At 35.4% G+C, this 25,119-nt stretch overlaps 1 protein-coding gene across 2 annotated transcripts in view; it reads right to left on the bottom strand.

The window, feature by feature from the left end:
- Positions 1-25,119, bottom strand: part of MARCHF6 (membrane associated ring-CH-type finger 6) — a 55,903-nt gene that overhangs the window by 21,287 nt on the left and 9,497 nt on the right. For both annotated transcript variants that reach the window (XM_085307067.1, XM_085307068.1), the window contains exons 4-14: positions 19,018-19,161; positions 13,376-13,448; positions 10,845-11,013; positions 9,086-9,278; positions 8,717-8,778; positions 6,701-6,733; positions 5,335-5,386; positions 2,297-2,355; positions 1,626-1,706; positions 864-932; positions 664-738 (exon numbers count right to left, since the gene is read on the bottom strand). In XM_085307067.1, coding sequence (XP_085163193.1) covers positions 664-738; positions 864-932; positions 1,626-1,706; positions 2,297-2,355; positions 5,335-5,386; positions 6,701-6,733; positions 8,717-8,778; positions 9,086-9,278; positions 10,845-11,013; positions 13,376-13,448; positions 19,018-19,161 — 1,010 coding nt within the window. The remainder of the gene's footprint in view (positions 1-663; positions 739-863; positions 933-1,625; positions 1,707-2,296; positions 2,356-5,334; positions 5,387-6,700; positions 6,734-8,716; positions 8,779-9,085; positions 9,279-10,844; positions 11,014-13,375; positions 13,449-19,017; positions 19,162-25,119) is intronic.

The following is a 25,119-nucleotide window of genomic DNA, read 5'->3' as shown; positions in this document are numbered from 1 at the left end:
AATATTTACACTAAGAACAGCAAATAAAGATCAATTTTTGATCTAGATAACTTATAGCATGAAAACCAAAATCAACTCAAATATTAACATACACCATGCAAGTTACAAGTCAGTTCAAACTAAGTGGTTCTATTGTGCACACAAATGCCTATTCCCGTAAGTAAAATGATATTTCTACCAAGGCTAGAAGAAATCAAAGTTCTCCATTTAAAATTAATCACTTAAATTTTTTTCAAGAATTTTTTAAAAGCATACAAAACTGTCTTCCTGAATTACAAGAAAGCATAACATGAATCTTTTTCAAAATAAGAGATCATACAACCATCATATTTACCATTTTCCATAAAATAGCCACACACAAAGTTATCAGTACATCAGTTCCCCCATAAATAACTTAATTCTCATAGTGGTCTTGTAATTGCAGTAAAAATGATTACGACCTTATTTTAAAAATATGTTTATTTGTATTAGGTTGTCTAAAGGAAGACAAAATTAGCATTGAGCTGTACCTAAACAAACAAAACACTTTTTCCCTTTGGAAGCACTATGATGGTAAAAACAAGCAGCATGCTGTTCAACTCATATCAACAATTTTGTTTTCATCAGAACATTTTTTTCTTCAAATATAAGCATTATTAAAAAGATTTTTATGTCTCTTCTTACCAAAGAGCATATATCCAACCACCAGCCACAGATAAGAGGAAACACACCAATTTCTACCACCACTAACAAGGAAACCTTTTTGGGAAAAAAAGAAGAAAATAACAAATAATTCAGAAATCACTAACAAAATTGTAATTCAAAAAATTTTTTTTTTAAAAAAAAAATCACACAAAAAAAACACGCACAAAAATTAGGATTACCTTGACAACAATATAGCAAACGCCTAATAAACGACGTGATCGCTGGAACTTAACAAGGGCTGCCAAACCCTAGATAGCTTTAAGGAAATAATACTGAAAAATATGTTGTAACAAGCTCAGCAGATCACAGTTATTATTATAATGAAACACTATGTTATTTGGCTTTTAGCAACAGCAAATTTTATAAACGGCAGAAGTGAAAGAAGGCTCTGTATTTTCAAAATTGACTCCAATTCTGTCTCAAAAGCTGATGTGCTGGATTAACCCACTAAAAGGGGAAATTTATTTCTAAAAATAAGTACTTAGCATTTTTGCTAAACACACATCTAACAAAATCTTATTGAATTAAGCATCCAAAAAATCTCTCAAGAAATAAGTAGTTACCTTTGAAAACGTTAGACAGGAATATCATTGCTAAATTAAATTTTAAAACTGAAGGTCTACCTTAAATGGCAGCTTTCATTTTCAAGCACTTGAACAAATACCTTTTCCAAGAAAAGCTGAATGTGTTTTAGGAGACAGACACATGCCATCAACTATTTTACCACAACTGTACTGCATCTCACATAGTGTAGTCTAAAGTTGATGCTAGCTTTGTGTACTGCTGAACAGAAACTGCTAATAAATGTTTATTCTTTCAAATTGAAGGCAGTGTTAAAAACATGCAGCTAGAACACAGAAATCTTGCTTGTGACCAAATCCTTTCAGTTTTCAGGACTTTCATGCAAAATCTGAACCAGATAACTACTGACAAAAGGATACATGACAAACAATTAGCGTCACTGCTAGCAGCACATATCCAACTATAGTTGTAATCAGACCTTCAAAGTGAGATGCTTGAACCTGGARGAAAGAAAAAAAATACATCAGTCTAAGAGACGGCAGTTCCTTTTCATTTGGACAGAGTCCAAGTTCCAACTCTTCAAAAAGAATAACAGATTTCTTTAGTTTTTACATATTTTAACAAGTTAGTTCTTTGGTGTCTCCAGTAAGAGCAGAAAACTTACATTTATGGAAGATAACAAATAATGTCATTCTTTAAACACAAAATGAACTCTGTATATGAAACAAAAGGTATCCTCTTACACTACCTCCTAGTCTTCATTACCTACTATCATCAACTACAAAAATTACCCACTGTGCAAATTAAAAATGCATGAGGAACAAGAAGCTGTTAAAACCATGCATGCATTTTTTTGGGGGGGGGAGGGGGGAGGATAAACAGAGAGGTCACTGGAAATTTAAATAATGGAGGATGTGAAGAAGAGAGAAAAAAATTAAACAGATTAAAAAAAGGAGTTTAAGAAAAAAATGAAAAACTTTCTAGGTTACTTCTGTGATCAAGAATAAATGTGAAAGGATCTTGCAAAAATATTTTTGATTACACAAGCAATAGCAATTTTTATATTTTGAAATTGTAAAACAGTACTTACATATTCCTCAAAACCCAGGCCAACAATGGAGAAGTGACCAATGTGGTAAGGACAGAATGCTGCATAATATAAGTGGAAAGAAGGTGAGAGGGAAAAAAAAAAGCACCATGAAAACTGCTCATTGGATTCTTATTTGCAGGATGTTTATTATAACACAGTAATTATTTTATTCCTCAGCAATTTCTATGCAAATAGTTGCAAGAATTACATTTCTATTATCTTATAGACATTGAAAGTCAAACCAGAGCTCACACTGAACCATTACAAATTAAAACTACCCATAGTAAGACGACAGTCTTTTTCTTCTTAGCTCATCTTGCTGCGTGTAAATCAATTCCACTTCCCCATCTTACATATAAGATTGGTTTCAGTCACACAGTGCTGTAGGAACCTGTCCGTGTACTCTTTCCTTGCCATGCAGTGAAAGAAGTAGCCATTTTCTATCTTGACTGGATAGGAATCACTCAAAAAATACTAAAGCTGATGCATTACTGAAGACTACAAAAGCCAGAAACTGGAAAGCCCTGAAGAAGTCTACAAAGCAAAGAGAAGATGAGGGGGAGAAAGACAATGCTGCTACAGAGGGATCAGGATGAGCAGCAATCGGGAAGTCCCAGTTACCTGAACTGGTGTCAGCAAGCGTCACCATTCCTGAGAACTAACTCTCCCCAATTCTGAGGTTTCAAGAGGAATGAAGTCAAAAGCACAGCACTTTCTCCACTCTAGCAGAAAACTATAGGGCAATATTCCTAATAGAGCTGCAAAGCATTACAGAGCTCAGTCTCACCTTCCTACAGTAGAGGAAGTCAAAGGCAACTAAAGGAGCAGCAGTAACCGCAAACTTGTTTTCACCTCCACTCTCTTCACTGTCATGATTAGCTACTTTGGAGGCTACTGCAGACTAATCATACCTCAAATGAAAAGCCTGATGATTTTCCATCACCTCCTCACATCCACATGACTAGCATATAAAAACTGTACCTTGTACCACTAATAAATGGCAAAGAAAGGCTTAATCTAAGCCCCTTTCAAGGAATCAGCACTTACTGAGGAGGGCAAAAAACCTTAAAGATAAGGGGAGATCTGGAGGTCTTCATGCCCAGGGAGAAGAGAAAGTTTGGGAGGAAAAGAGTTCTCTTTCAAGAATAACTCCGGGGAATGGGGAAAACAAAGGAAGACACAATCTTCATTCTTAAGAACAGAGAAAACCACGCATGCACAACTCCTACAGACAGCAAACTCATCTGAAAAGTTGCATCTTGCATTTTGACTGTTTTATGAGATTAAAGTGAAGATCTTTTTAAAATAAATCTCTCCAAAGAAGAATCTAATAGATTCCTTTTAAGCAAAAGCACAAAGGAATACACACTCCTCACAGTACTACAGTAAGCCAGAAAAATGTGATTTAATCAGAATTTAATTAATCAGAACGTAACAAACCTGTTCCAGAAAACACCAYAGGAACATTTTAGCAAGAGTAGTACTTTCTGTGATGTTTCTGTACTACAATTTGAACTCACTTGGATTGTAATTACCAATAACTAATTAGAGGTTTGGCAATTAGAATTTAGGCAGCATTACTTAACGGAAAAGATACCAGGAATATGCTTCGGAGATATGAATTAAATTCCCAAATATTCTGCTTGCTTGCTTGGGAAAGTCACTCACTCTTTCTTATATATATATTTCCTGATTTCCCATCTGCAAAATGCACTTAGAGCTATTGGAAAAACATCTACATGACAACTTTATGAACTATTCTGGCTTGTCATAGAGTCAGACTTATGTTATAATCACTGAACAGTTTATGTTTCACTTAAGATTACTGTTCTGAACAATTCCACTGTTCAACTTGAATTCAAATCAAGAATGGATAAATTATCCATTTATCAAAAAAAGCCTAACCTTTATAGCAGCCAAAAACTTTTAATTTATGTTCTGATAATTAATTGTAAACCAGAAGAAAACTATCAGAAGGAAATTATGAAGTATTTTCCACCTCTTGTGTTAGAAAAATTGTCTTTTTTATTGGATTAAATATCCATTATCACTCTTCTTATTTTCTTTTAACCTACTGATTTGTTTCAGCAACTAAACACTCACATCATTGGCTTGGTACTGTGAGTATTATTTTGCCAGGCAAAGGTCCCTATCTAAAGTATGGTTTCAGTTTTTAATGTTCTAAAACTAATGAAATTTTGTCTCCAGTATCTCTTCAAGAGAGGTTCATCYTCTCTGAAGCATCTTGCAATACTACTTCTGCCCATATTTGTGTCAAATAAGCAGCAATAACAAGCTTGAGCACTGCAGTCCAAAAGCTTCCATCAGTAACGAAACCAATAAAATCAAAGGCATAGGGAATAAATGTTTTTGGACAGTGTCACTTAACAGGTCTGTGGTAAAAACAGAATTGAAGCTGAACCACAGTCTAATGCTCTAACTACTGCCTCTCAAGAGAATCTTGGAAAAAAATCCAAAACAACAACAACAAAAACACATATATAATCTGTTATCCCCATTTCTGGGGTCAAAATAGAGTGGAAATGCAAGTTTATCTAACATACTGCAAGTAGAAAAAAAAAAATCAGTAGTTCCCAAAGTGGATTTTTGATGGCAGAAGTGATTTAACTATTTTTAGATAAAACTGTAAGGACAGAAACTAGCCCAATCACATCTAAAAGTACTACAATTGTTCATAAATTCCAGAAGTTTTAATACTTTTAGAAAAATGTTAAAGGATATTTCCTGTGATCTGGCTGATATCATATTACTATACTTCCTTTTTTTACACCATGATCATCATTATCATGAGTATTTTTCCTTAAATTATGTATTTTGGATGCAGTATCAGTCACTTAAAGGAATTAAAATGATGAAGTCAGAAGTAATAATTCATAGTCACAGTTTGTTTGTGGCTCTATTTTTAAAAGTCAGAATTTCATTTATTCTGAGAGAAAAAAAGAAGAGACTTAACATTAACCTGTATTTTCCCTTCTCAGAGAAATGCATTTTTATAACTAAAAGCAAATCATACTTACCAAACACAAGTATGAATAATGTATTTAAAGATACCACCCAAAAGACATGTTCCTGCAAGGGGTATGGGGGAGAGAGAGAAGAAGAAGACAAGGAAGCAGTACATAAATATCAATCACTTAAGTAAAATGACTTTACTTCAGTATCTAATTTCAATTGCACATTATTCCCAGAACTTGCATATCTAATATCAGAGCTATAAAACTTGCATATTTCAAACCAAAACATGCAGGAGATATTATAAGAGCATCTGTTTGCATTCATGGGTATTCCATTGGGTAAGAGCATGTAAATTTGCTTTATTATTTTTATTTYGTAAAAACAAATTTCTATTTTTAAGAAAACACAGTTCTATATTTCATGTAATTATTTTAAATGTTTGTGGATACTTGTTCTATAAATGCGAAATATTTTTCTGAACTTTTAAAAATTAGACTTCATAACAAGAAATCTGTTAAAACTGACATTTTATATTTCTTTTAGCTAAGCTGACGAACCCATCCACAAATACGCTGGAATTTTAATTTCTTTCAGATGAATAGCAATGTCAGCTACTAATGACAGACTAGGCTATTTTAATTTAAATATGAGATGTTAAAGAAAATATGAAACATTATTTCAAACATGAGACATTTAACCACTCTAGCAGCTAATAAACACATTAATATTTAATAGACCAGCTCTTTCACAAACAAAATAAAGTCAAAATTTTATAGCTGCAAGAGAGCACACTTCTATTTTTAAAGTAAGAGACCTGACAGATGATACCTGACAAATGTAGCTGTGATGGGTTAAAGTTTCACTGTCGTCAGCTTTTTATGCTTGTTCTACCCTTCCCCTGAAGTCAGGGCTAGAGATCTCCAACAACCAAGTACAATTGGCAGCAGACAGAATCTTTCAAATACCTGCCTGCACCTAAGGCCCACTGTATGATATGCATGGTACACAGGAGTTTGTCAGGGAGATAATCAACATGGATTCAGTCATGGGCAAGAGTTAAAGTCAGTGGACTTTTTAGAAGAGCTTTGCTAAAATATCTTAATCAAAAACATTCTGAAATCAGTTTAAGAGATATGTGCTCTACTRCACAGACCCACTACTGTGTAGACTTTCAAAAAGATTAATATTTGTACTAATTGAAAGAATATGCAAGAGGGGAAAAAATTCTAGGAAGTACTATACTGTACTACTTGAAACTCCTAAAATTAAGGAAACTTACTTGAATGTGACACTGCATTTGACAATGAAAATCTCTTTAAATAATATATATCATATTAAAATCAGAACTTCAAATAGAAAAATTTAAATTAAAAATTTCTTAAAAATAAGTCTGCTATAGAAATTCTTAAAAAGCAGAATTTCACTTACTAAAAAAACCAGAGAGCCATCAAGTCCAAGCATCTAGGGGGAAAAGAAATTTAAGTTTATTCATTCATCAGAAAAAAGTAACATATATAAAGTAAACCTCACAGTTTTTCTACTCCAGATTTTTWATGTCTAATAGAGTCATGTACTTTTCTATTAATTGACCAACAGACTTCCGACATAATTTTTAAAAGATAAAGGTAGGAACTAAGTACTCAAACACAACCAACTCAGTTAATCAAAGGCAATGGTATACATATAGAATATCTTAATACACATGTATTCAAATACAGCAAACCAAATGTGTAAGCAATTAATTTATAAGCTATTTCTCTCAAGGACTTGAAGAATCCAATCAAGATCTTTATGTTCTCTGGAGTTTTTACTGACTAAACTGCTATTTTCAAACACTAATAAAACAATTCTGTATTTTGCTAATTGCAAAATATCACTTTATGTTTTGCTGAGAAAAACGGAAGGTTAAAAATTTTAACTTCAATGAATAAAGGCAACTGAAAACTTTCTAAATTTGCTATACTGTATAGTTTTAAGTTTAGAACAGAAATTGATTTACAGCTGGGGAAGACAGGAAACAAATCCTTCACCACTAACAGCTGTTATGAAAGTGTACACCAAACAATCAAAACCAGAGTATCTAGTCCAAAAACTCCTGCTCACTTCAAGGATTTTCCATTATGATAATCCAGTTACTTATAATCCATGATTAATGCTATAAAATACCAGATTCAAGGCTATTTTTTACTAGAGTTTTGTGCTGAAGTTCCAAGATATTAAAACTGAACATATTTTACCAATTAAAATAAGAAGCAAGTGTATCTGAAAATTTAGAAAGTTTGCATGTTATTTTCACAAGATGGCATAACTGAAGAGCCACTTTCAATACTAAATGCCAATTRTATGTCTGTTGTGTATGCCAGCATAGGATCAGAAATGGTTATGCAAGTCTACTGGAGTTGACTTCTATATTCATGGATAGGCATCAGAACATTTTAAATTAAGAATACTTCAACATTTTGCAGCACTTAAATTGTTCCAGAAATGTAATACTTTTCTCTTGAGATAAACAATTTGGGTACAGAAACTTGAAATTGTGTGTGTCCTTTTTCACTACCAAACAAACCTTCCAAACAAACTAAATACACAGTATCAGATATGAAAGAAAGATCACGACTGTGTCCTCATGAAAACCGTATCTCCACATTACAGTCAAGGCTATGACTGCATCATAGCCTAGGAATAGAAAACTAGATTTGTAACTATCCAGCTTGGGCACTAGCGGCAATGATAAATCATATGAAGCTGCTGCATCTACTTCCAGGTGGATTTTGCAGCATGCACTGAGTTTTGAACTAATCATATATTCACTGCTTCCTGTATTCCACTTCACAGGTTAAAAAGTAGCTCTCTAGTCTCTATACAATCTGCTATGACTACAGCGGACACACGTCTCAAGTTATAATCATGGAATTTCTAATCCATTAATAGAATATCCAAAAATAGAAAAATGTTACACTGCAATCTTCCATCCTTTTTTTAAAAAAGTACACTTGCCCTGTCTTTTGTAAATATGTAAATAAAATACTCAGCAAGAATTTCTGGTTCTCTTTTGTTTAGTTTGATGAATGCTTCCACAGATAGTTTAATACTTACTTTTTCTATATATCACTTAACACCTATATGCTCCTGATCTGGCCTTGCATCCTCAGTGCAAGTTGCAATTCACTTCTTTACTTGGTCAAGTTGAAGTCATCAGAAAGATCTCTACTAAAAGATGCTTAAGCTGTTACTGCATTTCTAGTAAGAAATGCCTTTTTTATAGTCCACAAGTAACACAGTAATATTTTAATTACTTTAAGTCAAGTGAAGACTCTCACTTCCAGTTTTCATACTATACAACAGTATCAGAATCTATCCCACRTGGATTTCAATAAATTAATACTAGAAATCAAGTACAAGCCTCAGAAAAACTCAAATAATTCAAGAAAATGATTTTCTTACTCGCTCCCAAGTAAGCTCTTCTGCTGCACGATCCCATTCCAAAGCATTCCAATTCATGTCATCTGAAGAGACAATGACCATGTTTACAGCTGTCAGACTCACCCAAGATGTAAACTCTCCATACCATGTTTTAAGTAAAAAGACTAAGTGCATAACATTCAACTCGTGACTGCTGATAATTTTCAGCAAGTAAATGCTTCTGAACTTGAAACAAATATTTAAGCTTTGCAAAATCAAAGCTGGTAAGTAAGCTGTGGTAGAAGCCTACTCAAACACTTTCCTTGAATTATGACAGCTATTTTGAACAAYGGTTTCATGTATATTCAAAAAAAAATTAGAAGAACATTACTGTTTTGAGTCACCTGTTACCTTGTGCTCCATTGTTTGCATCTGCTGCATCTTCTACTACAGCATCTTCTTCATCTTCGTTATCTTCTTCCTCTTCATCTACCTGTTCTTCTTGAATGTCAGGGTTCTCACCTACAACTACATTCTCAGCAGCTGGGTTAGCTGGTTGATCAAGCACAGCATTTTCAACACCTCCATTTGCAACAGCCTGAGCCTGCAGAAACAGTATTTAGTATTCAGTTAAATTGATTATATTCTTGCTGTAGTTTGACCTGTGTCCAGAAAGAACACATACTAATAGTTTTTTTAGATAAGCATTAAATTTGGCAAGAATAAACCTAGCTCTTTAAAGAGCTGCAGAAACAGCCAGACTTCTTCACAGAACAGTTGTGGTTGGAAATGACCTCTAGCGATTGTGTAGTCTAAAACTGAACAAACACCTCCCCCAGCACAGTCAACTGCAGCAGCTTGTTCAGGGCCATGTTCTGTCAAGTTTTGAATATATCCAATGATGAAGACTCCAAAACCTCTCTGGGCAACCTGTTCTAGTGTTCAATCAGCCTTACAGTAAAAAACCTTTTGTTATGTTTAAGTGAAACTTCTATACATTAATTTATGTCCACTGTCTCTTGTTCTGTCAGTCACTACCACTGAGAAGAGTCTGGCTCCATCTTCTTTACACTCTCCCTTCAAGTAGTTATGCACACTAATAAGAACCCCCTTGAGCCTCCTCTTCTCCAGGCTAAACAATCCCAGCTCTCTCAGTCTCTCCTAATATGTCAGAAGTTACAATCCCTTAATCATTTCTGTGGCCCTTTGCAGGACTTGCTCCAGTTTGTCTGTGTCTCTCTTATAACAGGGAGTCAAAAAGGGAAACTGCACTCCAGATGCTGTCTCACCAGTGCTCCATAGAGGGGAGTACTCTCAATCCTGATGAAAACTGGTACTGTATTAGAAAGATAACAACACACAGACAACCCAAGTAACTCCTCAAGCTGAGAATTTGTATTTCTGTCTTTAAAAAGTTGACATTTATCATGAAGGAAAATAAAATTTTACCTCTATGGATACATTGCTTTTATCATCTCTTCTCCTGCCTGAGTGCCTCTTGTAAGCACTAACAGTGTGGGAAAGGGTGGTGAGGGAGAAAGCTTACAGTATTTAAAATTTACAGTATTTCAAAATATACTGTAACAGAGATGATTCAAACTCTGTCTTAAATCATAAATAGAATGTACTAGAACTTTTGCAGCTATTACAAACATTGATGTAGACTATTACTCAGAATGGTGTGTATTTTTTATGATTTTGTACTGTAACATAGCCAATGAGCACTATTCCATTTTCAGATGTTCCACAGAACCTCCAACTGCTTATAGAGCACTGAAATGTTACTTCACAAACTACTGAAATATTTATGAAAATGGCAAAATAACTGCMATGTATCTTCATTTACCACAGTTGACAATTGTTTATACATAAAAGTTCTCCTCAAAAAGCATAGAGAAACAAGTCTGTAACAGTCATAAGAATCTATACAAATTAAGTTATTTGAAATAAATTATTCTAAACAAATCCATTAACATTTCTTTTTACAGAACTTCAATAATATTTTATAAAAACAGTAACATCACTGTTTAGTACTATAGAAATTACATTCAACAAATGTTAACACACAAATAAAGATACTCTGAAATAAATGATATTGAGTCTGGTAATGTATTTGTTCACACACACAGCTTTTAAATTTATTTTCAATGACTGAGCAGTTAAGTTTTACCTCATTTTGTTGACCAACTCCATTTAGTGGCTGTTGCTGATTTTGTTCTAACCACTGTGGTGCTCCACCATGGACAATCTGTTCACGTAACCAAACAAGGCTGATAAAAGCACACAGAGTGCATGTCACAACAAAACAACCCTGCAAACAGTCAGCCAGTAAGTTCTCCCTGTTAAAAAGGAGGAAAAAAAAAAAAAAAAAATCAGTGACAAGTATCTTTTGCTTATTCAAACTAAACTCAGTCAGTTAATTACAATGAACGGCCCTTCCTTGTCCATAATCAACAAGTAAAATGGCATTTGTGTGAAATGCTAAGTTTATCTAGCTGCATAAGTGAAGTATTTGCATGTAATTTTTATTTAGTTTTTAAAAATCTCTTCAAAGTAGATTTCTTGCAGAAAAGCTGTAAATGCAAGCATACGATGTTAATGTTAATTAATAGTGCTAAGTGCCAAGATAAACACTCGTTTGAAAAAGGCTTTATTATTCCCTTCTGGTATGATCTGTGAAATCATCACTATTAAAACAGAAATATTTCTGCAAAAACAGGATCTGACTCACTAAGAAAAGCTTCAAGATTAGTTCACGAAAAACAAACTTCAAGAATAGGAAAAGTAACATGATAACCACTAAAGTAAATGAAACTGGCTGAACAAATTTGGTTCTTCTGGGAATCTAATTCAGATTTGCTTCAGTATAAGGCCTATTTTAAAGCATTAACTTCTCTTTCAAGTGCCATCCGCTTACAATGACTCAACCATCTTTTGTCACAGAAATTGACATTATTTTGAAAAATTAAAGATGAAGGCAAAACATTAATATTTTAAGTGACAGTGTAAAAAACAAACTCTTCCAAGATTTAATGAAGAGGCTTTTGGGAAATAACCTACAAAGCAAAGAGGAAAATGTAAAATATACCAAATGATGAAAACTGAAATGGTGACAAGCTGATAGATTTTTTTATTTATTTATTTTATGGCATCTGAGAAAGGTACCAGTCAGAAAACAGCAATAATACGTACCTCACTATTTTATCTGCTCAGCTACCCTAAGCAAATGAAACTGCAAGGTTTGACTCTGATTGCTCTACCTTCTGGCCTTTTAACTCAGATATTACCTATTCCACTCTATACTTTAAAAACCCCTAATCTAACAAGTCATAAGTAATTTTAAAGCAGTAGCAAAAAAGTTCAGTAACCCTTGTCCTTATTCCAGCTCCCCTTCCCACTTGTTCCCACTCATTGTACTAAGCCATGACCTGTGCTGCATGACTGCACAGTGAATTTGTTCAGAGAACTGACTAGCTAGAATAAGCTTTTAAAATAAGAACTATCCTGCTACCCCAAGTACTTTATGTCCAGCTCCCCATGCAGCCATATATACTCTTGTGCTTGCACAGCACAGTGAATACTACAAGGACAAGAACAAAGCCCAAGGGAAAGACTGACACAGGGGCTGTTGAAACAGACTGTCAAAGAAAGGTATGTCAAAGCAAAGCTTCCTGTGCCATTCAAACTATACACATATTGAAATCCTTTATTTACTTCCCAAGTACAGATTGTAATTTAGTAGTTAGCAGAAGACATGTGATGAGGTGTTTTAAATTCAGTTGTAAAATTTTGGATTTTTCTCAGAAAACTCAAGAATTCCAATATATGTTTACTGTGAGATCACAGGAAAAATACAGTTAATACATTCCAGTGAGTATCTCTCTCTATTAATAAAAATTAAGGAAATGTAACATAACCTGTCTTAAAAAAAAAAAAAAAAAAAAAAAAAAAAAAAAAAAAAAGCCCCAAACAGGGTACCTCAAAGAAAGTATAGGACATTCGTTAAAAATGCATGACTTGCAACTTATTCTAATCAAATTTAATCTCAATCCCTCAGGCCCAAGGAAGAAAAAATAAAAACCAGCCTGAAACACTATTGTGTTAGTATTTACTAATTCTATAAAAGATACYGATTAAAAGACTAAGATGGACAATATCCAACTGCAAACGGCAGCTGTAGCATTAAAATACAAATATGAAACAGAAGGCAATCAAATAAAAACCCCTCATCACTAAAGAGACTCAGTATGGATAAAATTAAATTAAAAATAAAAAAAGTAACAAAGTGTCACATTAACATACTAATATATATTAATATTCTACTATGAGACATCAGGTACAGAAAGTCTGACAAGACTTTAGACCAGTTTAAAGGATTTTAAAATGAATAATGGAGATTTTACCACATAAAATTTCTTGACATCAAATACAAATCTTTCATAAGAAACTATTAAACATGGCCCACTTTATAAATTCAGTTATCTCCAAGGATCCTCAGTAACAGAACTTCAAAGTGAAATGACTTGTACTGTAAAACAGATTGTCATGCTTCCTGCCATGCAGAGAAAAATGGGCAGCAGTATTAAGATCGTGGAAAACAAAAAGCGTAACCAGAGGAAGGAGATGCTAACTTCCAAAGCTATTGTTTTCATAGTTATCTGATTACAGAAGTAATTTGTATCAAGCTAGTCAGGTACTTACGTTGACAGCATATCTAACGGCAGCGTCAGTAGTGAGCTCACAGAGCCAGTAAACAAGCACTTGTAGATACGGCCTGCATAAAGAAACAGAAACGTGGTAAAAATCCTTTTTTGACTAAAGCTTCATTTGGAAAGGGTCATAGGTACTCTCTTTTTGCCTTGTTTCTTAAATAAACTTATCACAAGGGGAAAAAAAAAGTCTTAACTTCAAGTGAGCCAAGAGGAAACGTTCACAAAATCCTGTATCATGGAAGCAGGCAACTAAAGGCATTGCAATTTTAAGTWACTCATAAAGACACCTCAATATTGTATTTGCTGTGAAAGGCCAATACTTTAATCCAAACAAAGTATGAGTCTACATTAAACCTTTAACTACTTCTACTGCACCAGAACTTAGAACACAAACAGCACGTTGAACAAAACTATTTTAGCTGAGTGTACTTGATAAAGTATACATTGAAAGTATAAGAACTGCCATATTAGATCAGACTCAAGATTCATTTAGCCCAGTATCCTATCTCCAGCACCAGCCAGCAATGGATGCCTAAGGGAAGATACAGGAACAGGTTAAAAATACTTGTAGCAATACATCTGCAGTAGATTCATGTGCTCCAGCAAGAACAGCTCACAGTTCCTGTGCCACAATATCTTTGCGATACTGAATCCTTCACGGATTTTTCTCCCATTGATTTGTTGAATCGTATTTTCAACATGTATAAACTTCTGGTATCATAATATCCTATAGCAAGGGCATAACCATTTTGTGTTGTGCACTGTCATTTTATAGATTAATATCTGATGTTTATTAATGCTAGTTTTACTATCATTCTTCAGTCATGATCTTTTAAAAAAGTAGGCTACCAGACCATACAGCCTACTTTAGAAAATTACAGTCAGAGCCACAGGACAATGACGCAGATTTTCCAAACAGGATGTAAGAAGAATTAAGGCACCTAAAACCAGAAATGCAATTCTTTAAGATTCTCATCTCATCCTTTAGGCGTGCACAGGCACACAAGTATAAACCTGCATACTATCATTTGTGCAACCAAGATTAAATAGTTCAGTTAAATTTGTTTAGACCTCACAGAAAGTTTGTGTTTCTACATCAATCCACTAAAAAAGTTCAATCACAGAAGTGTATTTTCTATACAATTTATCTTCTGACAATTGCCCCTTTTATAAAAAAACACCACCACAACCTAGCTAGCGTTTATGCTCACCTTTATACAAAAGGTAACAGAGCATTGAGGAAGGCAACACTCACCTCCCCAGAATAATTCAAAACAGGTGACAACACACAATTCAAAAGTCCAAAGCAAGTTAGAGCTTAAGAAAAAAAAAATCACTGTAGCCAAACAAATAAGAATGGACAGCTTCACTGTAGTCAGTACTGTTTATACATTTTGTATTTAACAGCCACTAAATAAAATTCAGCAAGATGATACTGATCTTCTGCTGCAAAGTGAGTTTCAACAGCTTGCCTCTGTCTACTGTCCAGCTACATGGTGGGAGAACTTCAAAAGTGCAAGATGTAGCTGTGAACTCTGTTAGCCTGAAGACATCAAAGAACGTAAGTCTGAAAAATTCCTGATTACACTATGCTGTAGGAAACCAGAGTAACAAAACTCACTTTGAGATTTTATGGAAAAGGGAGATTTTATTATACACCACCTTTAAACAAACTAATCTGTAAATAAGCTAAAATTCTCACAGATTTCACTCATTCACATACTTACATGCACCAAGACAGGTGTACCCAAGTGGTCTGGAAAGGGTCACTTGTGTGCAACACTTAGGGCAAAGGACATCAACTATCATATCCTCATCATGTCTCTTGGGTTCTTGTGACTGCTGCTGCTGATCTTAAACTTTCTTATTTAACCTTCATGAGTAGATGGTGTTTGGGATCTTTTGCCTTATTTTATTTCACTCCTCTTAAATAAAATCTGTAAATTCCAGTTTTTGTCTTCCACATCTGCATACTTTACGGCTCCAATTCTGTTCTTCATCTTATGACACCTTATCTTTAAGTCAGTTTGTTTCCCCTCTTCATCTGAATGAAACTACATACAGATGCTCTTCTATAGCATCTATAGAAGCATATATGCTATAGAAGTATGTCCTATTAGCACATGCATTTAATCCTTTTTCTGCCGTTTCTTCTGGGGCTCACACACACATTTCCACTCCTACTGCACTCATACCAATTTTAGTATTTCTATTATAAATCTCCACAATTCTGATCACTACAAAACTATGAAACATGTATACAACCACCTCCTTTAGATGCAGTATTTTTAGAAGACTGGCAACTCTAGAAAAAACATTCATATACCATACTGTATTTATGAATGTTATGTAACTACTGGTCTCACATTGATCATAACTTCTTAGATTTGACAAGGGAGRTTCTTCAGACAACCTACCTCAGCATTTCCTATTGCCTTAGTGGAAGCATTCACTTTTCTGGGTGCACACACCTCATTTGTACCTCAAGTACTGTTCAGGTACCTTGGGCATTTCATTCTGGGAACCAGGCAACAATTCACCACACAGAATGTAAGTATTTTGGATTAACAGATCATAGAATATCATTTGACTAACTTTTTTCATCCATCAATCTAAATATTCTTTGTGCTAACAGAATAGTAACAGCACATCAGAGTCTGCTAGGATTACGTTGAAAACACGCACAGACAGAAATTCCTTTTATTCTATCATTTAAGATGGGTATGCAATAAAGTGTAGTTACCAAAAAGAATGCAGAGTTTATTTATCATCATATATTTGCCCAAGAACAGGATAACTGCGTGACTAGCATGTTAATCTGGAGCACCTGATTCTTTGCTCTACTAYGCACCTCCTTTGGGATGCTAGCCAAGTTATTTATTCTGCATCTCTTTTTTCAAGATAGAAAATAACAAGAAAAATATTAACTGTGTGTGAGTAGCTTCACAAAAAAGTATGAACCAGATGACAGAAATACATGAAGGTAGAAAAAGATTATAGTATTTAAGGTAAGACAACAGATTTATATCAATCTACATTCTTGAAACAGATCCTGATGACGGATAAACGATTTAAAAAAGAAATTAAGGGATATTTCAGGGTTTGTTGGATTGAATAATTCTGTCATGCTGGATAACATAACGTGCAAATAAAATGATTCCTTCCACTATACCCTTTAATTCTTAAAGTAATCATAAAGAGGGCTACATGTACAATGTAACATGAATAGAAATTAAGTAAAAAATCCTAGTCACTCATAAAAATCAGTCATAATTCAGCTATGTCTGCTTAATAAAGGAGTATTAAAACTAAAAACGACATTTTCAGAAGTCTTATGTAGATAAGTTGTATGCAGTGACTTTTAGCAACATTTCAGCATTTTTGGAGAGCTGGTCTTTTAAGTTCACAATATTCACAGTTTGAAAGACAAAGATAAAAGATCAAGACTCATCGAAAAACCCAAGGAAGAGAACTCCATTCTCAGAAATAAAACTCTCTAAAGTAAAAAYCTGTAAGAGGGAAGAGATGAGCAGGATAGGATAGCAGGAGGAAGAAAAACATGCAAGAGAAAATGGGGGAAAAAAAGGTCAAGAGGCAATGGGAGAACAACAGGTCAGATTATAAGAATCAAAAAATGACACAGTCTCCTGAAAACTTTTGGCTTGCTGTAATTCATTTCATTAAATAACATTTACATAAAACTTTTTTTTTTTTTACACTGCTGTAACATTCAAAATGACTGACATTTGTAACACAGATAAAACAAAGACAGGAGTAACAACCAGGTTAAAATTAGTCAATTAAAAATTTTTAAATAATGGTTAGTTTTAATCCAGGACAGTCTATAAATCCTGTTTACTCCAAGTCCTGAAAAGTTCTTTTTTTCTGGCATATGTCCTATAGGAAGGACAGGCTGCAGAAATGGGATCACTCCTTTATAGCTGGTGTCAGTATTGGGCTAGACTCAAACTAACACAGCACCAGCTACAACTGAAAGCACTGAACATAYTGAAAAACTGTGTAGGGAGATGCATTTACTGGTTTCCTGCTCTTTTGTTCAAGGGGTGTTTTTCTATGTTTAAAGATGCACTTCCAGTCATTTTCTTGATTGAGCACTGTATCTGTTTTTGCTTCTCATCTTCTCTGTATTTTCAGCTTATGGAATCAATAGTTCTTTCCCTTTGTATTTCAAAAGTGAATTTCAGTCTGGATACTACAGCAGTTTATATGCATGCTCTTTTCCTATACTCTGCTTACAGAATGAACAAAAACTCCAGGTCAAACAGTTAAAGGAGGCTTATGCCTTTATGATCTTTATTCCTTTCTCACCAGTTCATTTCCTTTCTGCTTATTTCAGGTGCAGAGCTAATTTAACCTAAATATACTTTGAAACTATGGCATAAGTGCGTAATATTAGACCACAAGATTATACAGAGACCCTTATTTTGTTGTAGTTGGTTTCATTTTCAAGCTTTTTCACTAGCCCCAAATTTGTACTTGAATTTTCAACATAGCAGAAGCAAAGCTTTTTTTTTTCATTTAAGAACACAATTTATACTAAATCTTAAATAGCTTAACATGAAGCAAAATACTTCAGTATACTTCCTTCAAAAGCAAATGTTACTGTCCTTTAAAGTGTGTAGACATGACAGTTATTCCTGAAAAGCAGACTGAAATTATCATTCCCCCATAACACACAAAAAAAGCTGATTAACTAAGAGATTTACAACGCTCCTTCTAGGTCACATAAAACTCCAAAGATACTTTTTAACATTTTCCCCCTGATCAGCTAAGAAAAAATGGAACGTTTGAGTTAAAGCGTCATAACTTCGTTACATAAAGATCTTCCCTATTGTAAGTCCCACTGAATAATTTTAAACAGCCAACACTCAAATAAAAGTAGCACTTTAATAAACTGTTGAACAACTGTAAGATAGCTGCAAAAGTACAAGTTTTCACTCTGTAAGAACATTAGTGATTCCTGAAACAAAYCCTGCTACAACAACATTCCTTTGCATCTTTTTAAATATTGTCTGAGGTATACTATAACTGATATAGAATATTGTCAAGCTGTGATTCTTATACATGGAAAGATTGTCAAATGATATGCTAAAGCTTTGGTTTTCTAAATATTATTGCAGTTAAACMCAAAATGTCACAGAAACTTAATTTCCTTCACTACTTACAGGCCTTTGTTTGGCTTTAAGTTTTACTGCATGACTGGATGACTATAAGAGATTTTAGTTTTAGTACTTTCACTTCCTACATCGTTAAGAAAAACAGGACTGCAATTCTTCTAGCTAAAATTAATAAGTAAGTAATCTCAAATAAAAAAATTCATAAAGACTTTGAAGAACATAGTTGAAAGTAGTAATTTTATAACAAGAAGTTTGAAAGCCCTTTTATGCACTTTGTGCTCTCTTAACCTCTTCCTCCATTGTAGTACTGGCTTACAATTCAAACTGGTTATGTAAGAAAGTAACAATAGCTAGAAATGTCTGAAAAACATTAAGAAGTGAAATATGTGATTTTTCTTAAACAAACCAACAATGCTTGTATGAAATATTGCCATATTAAGCAAAACATTTTCCTGTGTATAAGAGCATTACAACACAGAAAGTTAATACTTACATGCTGTAAGAGGTACGACTCCCAACCATGCAAAGGCCACAAGTGTATAGTGAAACCAGTATCGTATTGCTGTGCCAATACTCGTAACCAGTCCAGCAAAGATGTCTTGGATTGGAAGCCGTGAAGGCATATCTGGAGAATAAACTGTGTAGAAAAGACATTTATGAAACAATTCTTATGCGTGCCCTTTCAAAGAACATTTATGTAGAAGTCCTGCCAACTGCAAAATATTTATATTTGACAAAAGCTTCCTATAAGAACATGTTCTATAGCTTCCCAGCAGATCACTCCTAATAGTAAAAACATTACACATTTCTTATATTGCGTACTGAGTGTTACATGAAAAATAACTTCACATTGATTTAAGGAGTTTTTTAGTAGCTTTATTATACCAATAGTAAAGTCTGGTTATCTCAAAATAAGCTGAAGTCTGCAAGAGAATGCAGATCCTAAATCCAGGAACACGGTTATTCAGAACTACCTAAAAGGTAGCCTTGCTATATAAACCTARTTTGAGGAAAGAGCACAAGCAATAAGAGTTCGACTTTGCATACCATCGATGTGTTTGTGCTAAGCAACATAAGATGCCACTTGCTATCCAGCAGCACATAATTCAGCAAATTGAAATCATCAAACAGATAGGAGGACTGAAAGGTATGAATTAAGTATCTACAGAGGTTAAAATTTACACAGAAATACTTTTACTTCAAAATGACATTTCTATTTCATATCACACAAGATTTCTAAGTTCATGCCTATTACAGAACATAAAGCAAATCTCTCAATGCATACATACATATTCAGAATAGATTCTCTTAATTTTTTCACACCATACATTTTACAGAAAACTCTCCCTACYTGAAAGCCAGTGACAAAGTTCCTTCTTATGCATTCACTGCTATTATCAGACGAGGGAAAAAAGCCACATGATAGCTGATTAAGCTTTGAGTTTGGTTTCCCTTTTTTCCATATTATTCCACTGAAACCTCTACATGCAACCTGTCCTTCCCAAATGCTACTAAAATATGGAACCATATTACTCTGATAACAGACATTGATTACAAAATGTTTTCACTGAACAATTAGAAGATATCTATTTCTAACGATTGCATTATATTTAATTAGTTACTACACATTAATATGGATGCACGATGTAGCTACTACTCAAAGAAGTTAAGCTACATCCCCTAAATCTTAACTGTTTTGCGATTCTTCATGATTCCAAGAGCTTTCAATACATGTGTGGTGGTGGTGATGATAAACTGCTGCATTTCTCTACTTTGACACACCTCAGAACATATAAAGCTTCTACCACTGTTTCTACCTCATTCTCACTTCCCTGCCCCTTGAGACATACAGACAAAGGGCTGCAATGAACAGCCCAGCATTGTATACCATTTGATCTCTCCCAATCATGCCCATCTAATGAACCCAGAGAAGAGGCCTCCTTTTATTTACATCCTTCTACTACCAGCTCCTCCATCACATTCGAATTTGTATCAGTTTTGTAAATCATGGTTAGGGCAGTTACATTTTAGTTGGATTTGAGGTCTATTCTATATCCTAATTCATAGAGCATGCAGGAGAAACAAAATCAAACACAGCAGTCTTAAGCAGAAGGATACTGTACCATAGCCCAATAACTCAAAAGGAATAAARAACCATGACAATAAGTTCTTCTGTGTTCTACAGCATGAGACTGGATAAAAATGCCAAAATTCCTAGCATGACAAGAACCTCTGATCTGCAAATACACTGGAGTACCAAATACAGTGGTTTCCGTAACTAATCCTCTCAGTTCTGTCTGCCAGCTACCACTGTTCTGTCTATCCACACTCCTTTTTATCTCCTTTCCCACTACCAGTATGGGGCCTTGAGATTTTGACCCTTCCCCAGTACATATTCTGCTAACTCCCTTTCTTGTACTTCTCATCACTTAATTTCCATCCCAATAATCTTTCCTAAAAATCTGAGATGTCTATTTCCTGTATTATTCAATACATTTCCACTGAATAAGTAATCTCTCTACTAGGGAAAGAGTTTGCCAATAAATTTCAACTGACAGAGAACTACTCTGTACCAAAACAGGAAAGCATGTTAACAAAAAAAAAAAAAAAAGTTCTCAATGCTCTAGCTCATCACAGTCATATCTTCCAGTTTATTTCAGGAAGTATTCATCATTCCCACTACCTCTTCAGAGGCTTTTTAATGCAAACATCACACAGTCATATTTTGACAAACAGAAACAATCAGCTGAACTTGAATACAGTAATTTCTGCAAAACTCAACAAGAAACAAAACTTAACAAGAAATAAAACAAACACATACTTTCATTTTAGCCTCTCCTTCATAATTTTTTACAAATACTAAAATTTAATCCAAAACTAGGCACACACAAATTTCCCTTGTAAGGAAATATGAGCTGTGCTTACTCAAAGCAGCTTTATTTTGAATGAAAAAAAAGTGAACCACCATCAGAAGCAGTTACAGCCCCTCTAGTTGTAAATGCTAGCTGCACAATAGAAAAAAAAATCAKAGAGGCAAAACTAGGCTTCTTAATTATGAAGTTCTCTTGCTAGTGTTTCCTGTCCTACATCTGCAGTACAACACCTGTACAAATCCACCTTCACACAGAATCATCAACAATTTGTAACTGGTCTCAAAGCAACTGTTTAAGGAACTGCTTGTCTCCTAAGGGCTTACTCCCACCAAATGAGAACAGATCCTGCAGGTTCAAGTATGTTACAGATTTTGTCATCTCTCCTGTTTAAGACCAGTTCTGCCACAAGGTAATAAGTGGATGACTTCTGAAGTATGCAAATATTTGCAGAAAAGTTAGATATATGATCATTATGAATCAATATAAAAAACAAAGAAAACAAATATGTATAAATATAACTACATATATAAATATGTAGGTATAAACATATATAAACAAAATAGATTGTTTTCATATTGCTGGCCAGTAGCATTTTTGAATGGCTTATCTTCCCCCTAGGAGGAAGTAGAGCAACAGTTGTACATTTTTTTTTTACTAGTTAATACTGTAACTACAAATTTGAGGTCTCCCACAGGTCCCTACCTATAACGCATCATCACCTTACTTTTCACTGAGAGAAACAGATACTAGAAAAGCAACACTCTTTTGATCTATGCTGTATCAAATTCTATGCACTATGATGGCTTAAATCTATAAGTGTTTTTATTTTTCCCCAAAGCTGTCATGACACAACTATCCTATTTCTATTCTCATTCCTTCTTCATCCAAGTTCATTCAAACATCACTTCATTCAAACATCACTTCCTCCAAGCTCAAGTGCGGTGCATCCCTATGAGCAAGAAGTGCAGCAAAAGGGGCAGGAGACCTGCATGGGTGAGCAAGGAGCTCTTGGCCAAATTCAGATAGAAGAAGAAAATACACAGAATGTGGAAGAGCAGACAGGCTACTTGGGAGAATTATAGGAATGCAGTCAGAGTATGCAGAGATGCAGCGAGGAAGGCTAAGGTCAGCTAGAATTGAGTCTGGCAAGGGATGTCAAGGACAATAGGAAGGGCTTCTTCAAATACATCCGTAGTGAAAGGAAGACTGGGGAAAATGTGGACCCACTATCTGATGTGGCGGGAGCCCTGATGATGAAGGCTACAGAGAAGGCAGAATTACTGAATGCCTTCTTTGCTTCAGTCTTCACTGCTTGACTTCTGCAAGGCTTCTGACACTGTCTCACATAACATCCTCCTACATAAGCTCAGCAAGTGTGGGTTACAGGAGGGGACAGAGAGGTGGATCGAGAACTGGCTGAAAGGCAGAGCTCAGAGGGTTGTCATCAGTGGCACAGAGTCTAGCTGGAGGCCTGTAGCTAGTGGAGTCCCCCAGGGCTCAGTACTGGGTCCCACCCTGTTCAACTTCTTCATCTATGACCCGAAAGAAGGGACAGGGTGCCGCCTCAGCAAGTTTGCTGATGATGCCAAGCTAGGAGGAGTGGCTGATACACCTGAGGGCTGTGGTGCCATTCAGAGAGACCTGGACAGGCTGGAGAGATGCACAGAGAGGAACCTCATGAGGTTCAACAAGGGCAAGTGCACAGTCCTGCACCTAGGGAGAAATARCCCCATGCACCAGTACAAGCTGGGGGCTGACCTTGTGGAGAGCAGCTCTGCAGAGAAGGACCTGGGAGTGMTGGTGGACGACAAGTTGACCATGAGCCAGCAATGTGTCCTTGTGGCCAGGAAGACCAATGGTCTCCCGGGGGGCATTAGGAAGAGTGTTGCCAGCAGGTGGAGGGAGGTGATCCTGGCCCTCTCCTCAGCCCTGGGGAGGCCTCATCTGGACTACTGCGTGCAGTTCTGGGCTCCCCAGTACAAGAGAGACGTGGAACCACTCGAGAGAGTCCAGCGTAGGGCTACTAAGATGATCAGAGGACTGGAGCATCTGCCCCGTACGGAACGGCTGCGAGAGCTGGGCCTGTTTATCCTGGAGAAGAGAAGACTGAGGGGGGATCTCATCAATGTGTATAAGAAACCTGAAGGGAGGGTGTCAAGGGGACGGGGCTGAACTCTTTTCAGTTGTCCCATGTGACAGGACAGGAGGCAATGGGCAGAAATTGAACCACAGGAAGTTCCGCCTGAACGTGAGGGGGAATTTCTTCACTGTGAGAGTGACAGAGCACTGGACCTGGTTGCCCAGAGAGGTTGTGGAGTCCCCTTCTCTGGAGATCTTCAAGGCCCGCCTGGATGCAACCCTGTCTAACATGCTCTAGGTGACCCTGCTTGAATAGAGGGGGTTGGACTAGATGATCTCCAGAGGTCCCTTCCAACCTTACCAATTCTATGATTCTAAGTTAGCCTATTTATCTGTTTATAACTATGTAAACATGCATATGCCTGAAGTGGAAGAAAGTAAAACATCCTGTATTACTTAAAACTGTCATTCAGCCTGTTCTGTAGAATCTCCAGTTCCAGTCATTTTATGCATATATTTCCCATCTATCATGACACTTAAGAGCCATTTATAACCTACCTCAATCATCCTTGTGTGCTGATCATGAAATAGTCTACATAATTCATGTTATTCATATGTTAAAAAAGTATGTTTTACTTTCTTGAGACATATATGGCTTTGTTCCAAACCATTAGGAAGCAAAACAAGAAAAATGTCACCCTTTCTCATAGAAACTCAACAGAGCTCTAATAAAACATATGAAATTAACCCCACATGCATCTCTAATAGGTTTACTCTGCACCCTAGAGSTAACAGCAGACATAGAGAATTATTGTTCCTGCATGTAGTATTTTGTGTTTCAGAAGTTTACATTTTTCCAAACTATACATCCTAGAAAGGTTCAAGATATGGGGTACTGTGTTAAAGTCTACCAGAACGAACAGGCAAAAGAATTAGTCCATTACATCCTTCAGAAAAATCTTTCTTACTTTGACTCATGAGCTCAGGAAAGTAGGATGCTCATTTTAGTATAATTACATGGCTTTTTACAGTGCATTTTAAACAAAATTAAAGTTCCAAAAGTTTGGAACTTTTATTGAGTATAAACAACAAACAGTTATTAAGTGATGTTTTTAGAAAAGCCGTTTCAGAATATGAACAGATACTTAGATATTTTAAAATTATGTCTGAGTGATGTTTGTTTTTCTTTGCCTTAAAGTCTACAAACAGTGTTTTGGAAGGTCCAGCTGCATGCAAACCTTGAATTTGTTATCATGCATGCATAAACAAGAAGTTTACTTCAGAAAATAATTACAAAATGAAGCGCAACTTCCCCACACGGCTTCCTCACATTTTACATGCCTAGTCTTCAGTAATCTTGTCACATTCACCGTTCATCATCACTGCAGCTAGTCAGTGGGAGAAACTCCAGCCAAAGATGAGTCCATTTCCATACTTGTATTTTAAAAAATTCTGATATCAGTGTTAGTTCTATAGAAAAGAGAAGTTCTGAAAACTGCCTACTCACGGAAAAAAAAGCCTCACTTCTTTCATGGGTCAGTGTTCACTGTGACATTGAAGAGGATCACAGTGCATCAAATGGAAGGAAGTACGTGCGTGCGTGTATGTGTGTGTGTGAGAGAGAGAGAGAGAGAGAGAGAGAG

This window comes from Rhea americana, unplaced genomic scaffold (genome assembly GCF_003343005.1).
Source record: "Rhea americana isolate MKP2758 unplaced genomic scaffold, rheAme1 scaffold_251, whole genome shotgun sequence".
Lineage (NCBI taxonomy): Eukaryota > Metazoa > Chordata > Aves > Rheiformes > Rheidae > Rhea > Rhea americana.
Note: the sequence above shows the minus strand (reverse complement) of the source record. Positions and strands in the feature narration are given on the sequence as shown.